This window comes from Sycon ciliatum, chromosome 13, assembly GCF_964019385.1.
Source record: "Sycon ciliatum chromosome 13, ocSycCili1.1, whole genome shotgun sequence".
Lineage (NCBI taxonomy): Eukaryota > Metazoa > Porifera > Calcarea > Leucosolenida > Sycettidae > Sycon > Sycon ciliatum.
The window spans coordinates 24,212,576-24,222,575 of record NC_088655.1 but is presented as its reverse complement, the minus strand read 5'-3'; the positions used below and the strand labels follow the sequence as shown (position 1 = coordinate 24,222,575).

The 10,000-nt window shown below is 48.7% G+C and overlaps 1 protein-coding gene across 1 annotated transcript in view; it reads right to left on the bottom strand.

Moving 5' to 3' along the window:
- Window positions 1-10,000, bottom strand: part of LOC135829961 (uncharacterized) — a 57,147-nt gene that overhangs the window by 19,017 nt on the left and 28,130 nt on the right. The window contains exons 13-20 of the mRNA XM_065342354.1: window positions 9,634-9,720; window positions 7,713-7,906; window positions 5,979-6,174; window positions 5,610-5,658; window positions 2,813-3,068; window positions 2,378-2,564; window positions 2,059-2,155; window positions 532-646 (exon numbers count right to left, since the gene is read on the bottom strand). Coding sequence (XP_065198426.1) covers window positions 532-646; window positions 2,059-2,155; window positions 2,378-2,564; window positions 2,813-3,068; window positions 5,610-5,658; window positions 5,979-6,174; window positions 7,713-7,906; window positions 9,634-9,720 — 1,181 coding nt within the window. The remainder of the gene's footprint in view (window positions 1-531; window positions 647-2,058; window positions 2,156-2,377; window positions 2,565-2,812; window positions 3,069-5,609; window positions 5,659-5,978; window positions 6,175-7,712; window positions 7,907-9,633; window positions 9,721-10,000) is intronic.

The window sequence follows — 10,000 nt, the reverse complement described above, 5'->3', positions numbered from 1 at the left end:
GAGAGAGAGAGAGGGAGAGAGAGAGAGCAAGAGATGATCGTATAACCAGATACTGGCATATTTCAATAATGCATATATCCCCCAAGCAAGTCTTGCCTCGATGAAACGTTGCTTATTGGGCAAAATCTTCTCTTCTATTCCTGCTACCATCACAAGAACTTTGAAGACTGAACACTTTCTTCCGTTCGTTTGTTATATCTGGATGTTTCATCATGAATCAACATCACTTGGCTTTAGCGGGCAATATTCCAATTCAGCTCTTGGGATTAGGGATCGTTGTTAGGGTGCATGTGTGGGCGTGTGTGTGTGTGGGGGGGGGGGTGAGGAGTTTGAGGGGGCTCTTTACAACAGGGGTGTAGAGTCTTGCAAATGCATTTGTTGTGCTGAGCTGCATTAAGCAACCTGTAGGAACACTTGACAGTTCACACTCTCCCAGGCTGTGAATGCTTTCTGATCTTCTTGATATTCTCTGTATCTGGATATTGTACCAATGTTTCGCGATGACAGTTGTAGATCCGGGCCTGGACTTACGCCATCAAAGTGGTGCTGCATCTGCCCGTAAGAAATCACTCTGTCGCTGGATACAAAGCCGGTGATATTCCACCGTACTGTTAAGTCTCCAGCTAGCGGTTCCCGCCACCACGTGCTGAATAACGGCAGAAGAACAGACAAGATTGCATAACGCGGCACGGAATCAGAAGACAAATCAAATAGTTCTGGACCGCGCTTGGCCATATGCGATAACGCCTCACTGGATGTCAACCAGTGCTCTTGCAGCAATGATTGAGTTGGTGATTTCCCGTGCCATTCTCATCTAGAGTATGAAGTGATTCGCGAACCGTGAAATTTTTTAATTTTTTTATGAAGTGATTCGTTTCAGCAATGCAATTGGTAATGGTGAGAGTAGACAGGAAGCTTGAATTCGTTCACTATCGCTGCCTGGAAGATGAGTCTCCATTGACCCCCCCCCCCCCCTCCCCCATTATTGACTATTTTTGAAGATGGCATCGTAGCAGTCGTTAAAGACCACATATCTAACTATTAAAGGGGAAGTATACCCTGAAATCAAATTTTCACCAGTTGTAGTCTTCGGGGTGCTGAGTCGAATGGTCTTGATCCGAGGAAGCTGAGACGCTCCCTTCCTACTTGAATCCCAATCGAACTCGCGCACTTCCACCGAAACTGGGTGACTGCGCCCTACTAGATGGGGATTTGTATGCAAAATGTCACTAAAAGCGCCATTTCGTTCTTATAAAAGCACGGATGACCGCGATTGGCCCATATGTTGTAGTCTTTTGGACGCTGAGTCGACTGGTTTTGGTCCGAAAAGGCTGCGATGCAGCGTTCCTCCTTTATTCCCAATCGAACATGGTTGAAGAAGCGGTCACGTGCTCCTGCGTACACCAGTCACCTGGTCACCGTGCCTGCAGGGTACAACTACTTACTAGCCTGTTTGACCTTTTTTGGGTGCAGTCCTGTCACTCGAGTTGAACCTTGGTGTGAAAGTTGTCGCCTGCTGGCGCGGTGACCAGGTGATTTGGGCAACCAGGACCACGTGACCGCTTCTTCAACCATGTTCGATTGGGAATAAAGGAGGAACGCTGCATCGCAGCCTTTTCGGACCAAAACCAGTCGACTCAGCGTCCAAAAGACTACAACATATGGGCCAATCGCGGTCATCCGTGCTTTTATAAGAACGAAATGGCGCTTTTAGTGACATTTTGCATACAAATCCCCATCTAGTAGGGCGCAGTCACCCAGTTTCGGTGGAAGTGCGCGAGTTCGATTGGGATTCAAGTAGGAAGGGAGCGTCGCAGCTTCCTCGGACCAAGACCATTCGACTCAGCACCCCGAAGACTACAACTGGTGGAAATTTGATTTTAGGGTATACTTCCCCTTTAAATTATGAAGTTTGATACACGCTGGCAATGGGAAAGTGTTAAAATTAAGCCTGTTTCCATTGCAAACCTTTGTAATTTGGCTCTGCCCTCACGATATCGAGCACTTTTGCAAGCATTTAGCAGCACGGCGTTGTATAGGACGTGTGACGTGCCTCACCTCAAACTGATGTTGATCATGAAAGGCCGGTGAGCGAGTATACAAGGGGGTACAGTGACAAGCATTGATACAAGCGCGTTGTCGAGAGTCTGCTCCTCTGTGAATACAATATCACACGGAACAGCCAAACAAGTCAAACGTTAACACACATTATCCATCTCTTCTCTTTCTTGGTGCGTTTGATGCCCCCATGATGCCGAGACCTTAGGTCGGCTGAGGGCAACAACCCATCACACGCACTATGCTCCCAATATGCATTTTCTCTGTCTTTGCCTGTGAGCTGTGATCATAGAAAAATTGAATCAAAAAATAAGCTAACCACATGGTGATGTGTCGACCATGCATTCCAAATAGGGCTTGAACGAGGTCACTGTCGTCAGTGCTGGTGGTGGCCGCACCATGGAGAACGGTAGTGTCTCTCGAATAGAGTGATGTCCAGTGTTGCCCGACGACGTCATAGTCACTATGGCTATATAGCTACCAACTCGGAGATCACCAGAGCCTGTCTACGCAGTACAAATATTTGAGAGAGAGAGAGAGAGAGAGAGAGAGAGAGAGAGAGAGAGAGAGAGTGAGAGAGAGAGAGAGTGAGGGAGTGAGAGAGAGACAGAGAGACAGAGAGATAGAGAGACAGAGAGACAGCGACAGAGACAGAGAGACAGCGAGAGAGACAGAGACAAACATTGAAAACACATGCCGCAAGCAACTGATTCCAAACATTTGAATGAAAAAAAAGATCAATGAGGAAACTTACTGCATTGAAGACACCAACGGGGCCGGCTAGCGAGGATACATTTTTCAAAGGTATAGAGCAGTACCTGCGAACACCGACGTGCCTCGTGGCATGCCTCGTGAGACTTTTGACAGTGCAGTTAACAATCACATGAACACGAGGGCTGCGGCCGAACACGTGCGGTAGATTGTAGAGAAATTTAACCCTGGGGTACAGTGTGGCATCAGGCAGAGGCACAATCTTGCCGGGCACGGACACGGAGTACGCGAAGCAGCACCTGTGATGGTGAGATGGAAACGGACACATACAGGGTGGAAGAACGCACGCATAGCAGATAAACAGACAAACGTGGTCGCGTGTACGCACGTAACATACGCATGCACCCATGCATTCACGCCGTTACGCACACACATGCAAACACACATACATATACACGCCCGCACGCACGCATGCATTCACGTCGTTACACACACACATGCAAACACACACACATGTACACGCCCGCACACGCAAACATGCGTACACACACACATGCACACACACACACACACACATACACACACACACACACACGTCAGACCTCAGACATGCCCATCACGGAAGCGATGATAGCGAACAGCTATGTTAGACATAGCAACTTGTGCTGGGATTACACCATTCAACAGCTTGCAAGCCTGATGAATTGACTGCCACTGTTTTTAGCCTGGTATCCACCACACAGCTGTTTTAAGTGACTTTTCTGGCCAGTGAATCCCTATTTTACACACACACACACACACACACACACACACACACACACACACACACATACACACACGCACTCGCACACACGCACTCGCACACACACGCACACACACACACACACACACACACACACACACACACGCGCGCGCGCACGCGCACACCAAGTCCGAGCAGGCACGTAAAATACGAAATTTGATACGACGAGAATACGCTGACTTTTAAAATGCTGAATGGCTGGTCTGTTCCACGCTGCTGGATAAATTCATGCGCGAGGGGAACACACGTGACGCCTCTCACTGGGTCCGCTCACTGCGCAGGGACAGTGACGACATCTCAACTCCAGTACTGTCAGTTACCGAAGAACGTAGTGTCCATGAACGAAACGCAGGACCAGGTGAAGCAGTTTTGGATTGGTCCGGCCATGCAGCCTTCCATACTTTGTGGAGTTTATGATGACGTGACCATGGTGACTGGGAAGTAGAATCAACAGCCAGGACGGCGATCATGGTGCCATCAACATCCATGGGATATTTTGCCCGCCACTCAGCTCTAGACGAGCTCAAGTCTTGCAGCAGGTAATGTGGACATGCTGCAAGAAAACATTGCTCCTGTTTCTGTGTTTATGATGGGTAGTACACATGTCCCCCTCAGCAGTAAACACATGTTGTTGGGCAACAGGGCCATGACCTGACCAAGCGGACCGGTTCCGCCGGGCCTGAAAACGGGCTAGAATTTCACCAAGCACAGCCCAGCGATATACACACACGGTGACTCAACCGTGCATAGAGTATAATACATGAAAACCCGTAACTAACGACCACCCCTCGGGGCCAGAGAATCAGGTCTTTAGTGGCAGCGGCGGTCCTTAGTTAGAGGTTTGCACCGCACAACCATATATGAATGTGAGACCGTCCGTGCCCGGCGAAGAGGTCTGTAGTACCAGGCTGGTCGCTAGTCACTGTGGTCTTTAGTTACAGGTTTACTGTGCTTGAAAAAAGAACGGTCTATGCTAACTTAGGAGTCTGACCCCTCAGTTCTTCGACACCCGACAGTACTGAATTGCCGTAGTGGATACTCAGCATGAAAAGGGGGCGCCGACAGGCATGGACGCATTTGCTTGCTTGCTTGCTTGCTTGCTGGGGCTTCGGATGGGATTTTCGGTCTTGGACCACTTTATGATGGGTCTGATCTACTCACCTTCCACCGCTAGGAGCCGCATTTTCGCCTTGATCCACAGAGGGCGGTGGTGTTCCTACGGATGCGGAAAACTCGGCCTCCAGCTGAGCGTAACGCGAACGGTGAATTTTTTTATAAGTGCAATAAGGAATAATTATAATTGCTGCAGATATGGCCAGACAACAACGGGTTTCATTAATGAGGGAATTTTAAAGAAATTTGAAGACTTTATTATTCAAAATCGATTTTCGCGTTCCACTCGTCAGTGAATAGCATAGGAACTGAGGGTATTTTTTTTGCTGTGGCTCAAGTCACCATTATAATTCTAATTGAATAGTAATAATACGAAAGGCCTAGTAAAGTAGGACCGGCGGCCGACGCAGTTTAGGATTGTTCTGCCCATGCACTAGCCCTTCAAGCATTGCACATGCTATGGCGGGTGAACACTACCACCTCACGTGTCGGTGGTCTAAACGTTGGTCAACCGGACCAAGAGTACATAACTCCCCAGCGTGTGCAACGCCTGATCCAGCTCTGCATATGGTCTTGGTCGAGCGTAATCGGATCCTCTGATGTCATGCGTACACTCCACACCAGCGCAAGGCCGGTCTCGAGGCAGGGCACCGTTGTTTTTGATCAGAGAGTACCCGCGACTCTCCGGGTTCCCCTCAGATGTGTACGGTATGATGACGCAAAGATCCGATTACGCTCGACCAAGACCCTACGCAAAGCCGGATCAGGCGTTGCACACTCTGGGGGGTTATGTACTCTTGCCGGACCTGTTCCGCCGGGCCTAGTAAAAACGTTATGGCTTCTGTGCATGGTGTGCTAGTTTGATCCCCTCCAGCCAAGAATCTATGTATTTGTTTGAACTTTGAAGCAAGCCGCTCACTCTCACCTTTGCCACCATGCCTGATCAGACCCACATGTGTTTGTGCAAGCAGAGTCTGCAGTTGCACACATCGTACAGAACACAGCGCGTGCACACACACACGTGCGTGCGCGCGCATGTGAAAGTATGCACACACGTATGCATGCACGCACATGCACACGCACACATGCACATGCACGCACCCACAAACACGCAAACACACAAACAAACAGGTCTTGTTCGTCCCATACTGTTCCTCTCAAGGGAACCACAGAAGACGAACGTGAAACCAATCCAACTTACTAGTATACAACCAGCAAAGACAGGAGAAGGTGGAGTAGTTTGGTCTACACGCCCTCAGGAAAGCCCAAGGAACGCCAAGAATGGCAAACTCACCGACTGAGAACGCACGAAACATCAAAAGTTGTCGCTCATGCCGGTCCCTCAGCCAGTGCAATATCTGCAAGGTGTTGTCTTCCGACAAGACGCGGCGAACAGGATCGGCTTCTAGCTGAGCTAGTGATGCGGGGCACAGGGATATTTGACTGCTGTTATCGAGCTTGCCTAGTCGCAACTGCACAATGTGATCCATCTGTGCAACGATCGCAACACATCAGCGCAATAGAAAGAGGCAGAGAGATATAGAGAGATATAGATGGCCTGATTGGAAATTTTTATTTCCATTGCTATCAGGTTCGGCCTCATTTCCTCTGTGCTGCGCTGACGAGTCCACAAAGGACGAAACAGTTCTGTCCGCAGATTGAGAGATATAGATAGATAGATGGATGGATGGATGGATGGATGGATGGATGGATGGATGGATGGATGGATGGATAGATAGATAGATAGATAGATAGGTACGAAATGCTGTAGACAGCAAGCTGTTTCGGCCATAAAGGCCTCATCAGTACAGCTACGAGCTAAATAGGCTGAGCTACCAGCCATGGTACAAAGGAGGAACCACAGACATTAAGATAGCTCGTCGCTCCAGTGCCAGAGTGCTCAAACTACAAAAAAAGCGGGCAATGCGTGATAGCAGCACTAGAGCAGCCTACCGAGAAGATAGATAGTCATCCCAGCAGAGACCGTTCAACATTTTCTTCAGGCTTCGAAACTCACACTTCCTGCGAATCCACGCAGGCGGTTGGGACGCAGCCCTCACTGTAGCCCACACGATTAGTGTTCCTGAAATTAAATTTATACTGAAATATCGAGTTGTACGATAGTATTTCTACCTTGTCACGGGTGTTGTATCTCAGCTCATTTACGGTATAAGTTGTGGTCATTTTTCATTTTCGCCATTCCCTGTATAATCCTGAAGAGAAGGGAACGAAAACGTTTGATATTCTGATATGAAGTGTCTTCTGGACTGGATGCGTTGATAGGGGGCTTGAAAGTGCTACGTCAAGGCAAAGCAACAATTTCAAAATTCAAAAACTGGATCCACTTGGATCCTGTTTTTGTATGAATCCAAACAAATTTCAAGCTGTCTTACTCACAGCAAGGTGATGACAAGAGAAGATAAACAAGAGTGTGCAACTCCCGGATCCGCGCGGATGGGTTGGCCCACGGCGGATTTTTTTGTTGATGTAATCTTTTCGACGACCCACGCGCTGCTAGTCTTTCGGAAAGTTTTGCCTCGTGTTCTTGGCCGGGCTTTACATTACAAGGTCGGTGCCCAGCACCTGCTCTCACACTGCTCTGCGGCAAGAAGCGCGTTTTTCTGAAAAAAGGTGACGTCAACAAACATTTCCGCCGTGGGCCGGCTGCACAATCTGGAGATTGTACAATCTGGAGATTGTGCAGGAGAGATCCGGAGTTGCACACTCTTGTTTATCTACTCTTGGTGATAAGTACAGCCTGTGAAACTGACTGGGTTGGCTAATAGGGGTGGGGTGACAACTGGTGGCGAAAACAAAGTTACACCTGCATACGACATGAGTGGGTTGCTATGCACCCACACACTGAGGCAATAGCAAAGTCACGCCTTAGTGGATCCGAAATAGAAATCTCATGTGAACTTACTACTCCCTGGCCGTTTTTGACGTAATCACTTTCAAGCCCTATTGCGTGAATGCATGCGAACTTTACTTTTTTCTAGAGTTATGCAGTAGCCACAGCACTACTGACCTGCGTACAGATGTCTGCCAGTGAGTAGACGCCGGCCCGGAACGCCGTGTTGAACCGGATTTCCATGGCAACGCGACGCCCCGTCGGCGCCATGACAACAGTGCTGCATGGCTCGCCCGTACGGCTGTGCAGCACGGGCAGGCGAAATGACGTCGCTCGATCATTCTGACGAAGTCCTATGGCACGTAAGCATCCTAAATAAACAAAAAGCCAAAAATAATTCACGGTTCAATTAATTCAGAAAGAAGAAAGGACCAGTATGATTAAATTCGAGTTATAATTCACGATTTGGCTGGAGGCCGAGTTTTTCACATTCGTAGAAACGCCACCGCCCCAATGATGATCCTTGGCACCCCAGCAACAGACAGACAGAGTGAACGGAGGATGGATTGAACACGACCAAATTCACGAAGCGCGTCGACCCAAACTCAAAGCTGCAGGCATTACACGTATTTGGGTACTGAATCAGTAGAGGTGTAGGGGAGGGGTGCCCGGAAAGCGGGGGGGGGGGGGGGGAGGGGGGGGGGGAGTTCCCAGAAAAGATATCACACATTAAGTATACAAGGGTGTTGGTATTACTAAATTTCATAGCTTGCACGCTGTCCCACCGGTAGGACCCAAGAAATTGCGCTGCAAAAAGTGCTTTTGGTTGAGAATTTTTTTTGAAACAATTGTTTTGAAACAATTGTCAAGATGAAGTCTTTGTAGGGCAAAGTAATGGTGCAAAATGCAAGACTATGTCCAGTGCATTGCGTATGTATATGTGCGATTTTATCAATAGTCAAAATGGCCGCACATGTTCCTGTCGGAGCGCTAGCAACTCTGTCCAAAGTGAATTTTTGACCATGGCACATCGATCGTGGTGAGGACCTAATGTTTCTTAGCCTTCCATTGCAGCGGAATGCAGGACTGACCTGCTCAAAGCAGGACGGTTGGACAGCCAGAACAATTCCATACTCCGTTTCCATGGTTATCATCGACTGTTGCCATGGAATTTCGTAGTATGCCTTGTGCGATCACGTCGAAAGTTTGTGGACTTCTTCAGTAGCCCCTTAGCAACAGTTTAGGGTCAAGTTTCAGGTCCATGTAACTTTGTTAGAACAGAGGCCCTGCAGCATGTCTGTGAATGATGGTCCTACCCGTAGGTCCTACCGGTAGGACCGAGGTCTATGCTAACTGTCACTAAGGCTAGGCATCGTTATCACCAAGGATAGGGCCTTGCTATCACCATGGCCAGGGCCATGCTATCAGTAGGATAGGGTCTCGGTATCACTAACGCCAAGGTCTCAGTATCACTAACGCCAGGGTCTAAGTATCACGAACGCCAGGGTCTCAGTATCACTAACGCCAGGGTCTCAGCATCACTAACGCCAGGGTCTCAGTATCACTAACGCCAAGGTCTCAGTATCACTAACGCCAGGGTCTCAGCATCACTAACGCCAGGGTCTCAGTATCACTAACGCCAGGGTCTCAGTATCACTAACGCCAGGGTCTCAGCATCACTAACGCCAGGGTCTCAGTATCACTAACGCCAAGGTCTCAGTATCACTAACGCCAGGGTCTCAGCATCACTAACGCCAAGGTCTCAGTATCACTAACGCCAGGGTATTGGTATGAGTCTAGGGTCTCGGTAACACTAATAGGCGATCCAGACTACGGCCAACTGTGACCACGTTTCTACTATACAGACGTGTTTGATCAGTGATTGTGAAGAATCATTTGAAACACGACTGCATCACCATGGAAACTCAAGTTCAGACCTGATTATGGCCGTAGTCTGAATCGCCTAAAATGCTAGGGTCTCGGTAACATTAAGACCTAGGTCTCGGAATAGGACCTTGGTATCACTAGGGCTAGGGTCTCGGTAACACCAGGGCTAGGATATTGGTATAACTATGACCAGTGCCTTGGTATGACTCACGGGCTGCACATGTTGAGTTGTCTCTGCAGACACACACGTCTGGGGACGTGCAGACCATTCCCGTCAAACACGGTGGATTGCAGACCGCTGTAAACGGGAACATTAGTGTGCACACGCACAGACAGATGCACATGCACACACACACACTTGCACACACGCACATGCACACACGCACATGCACACACGCACATGCACACACACATACATACATACGAACACACATAATTATACGCACAAACAGATTCACACACATAAACGAAAACACACGCACACACATACACAAACACAAACACACACACACACGTGTACATGCAAGCACGTACACACACACACGTGTACATGCAAGCACGTAGACACACACGTACAC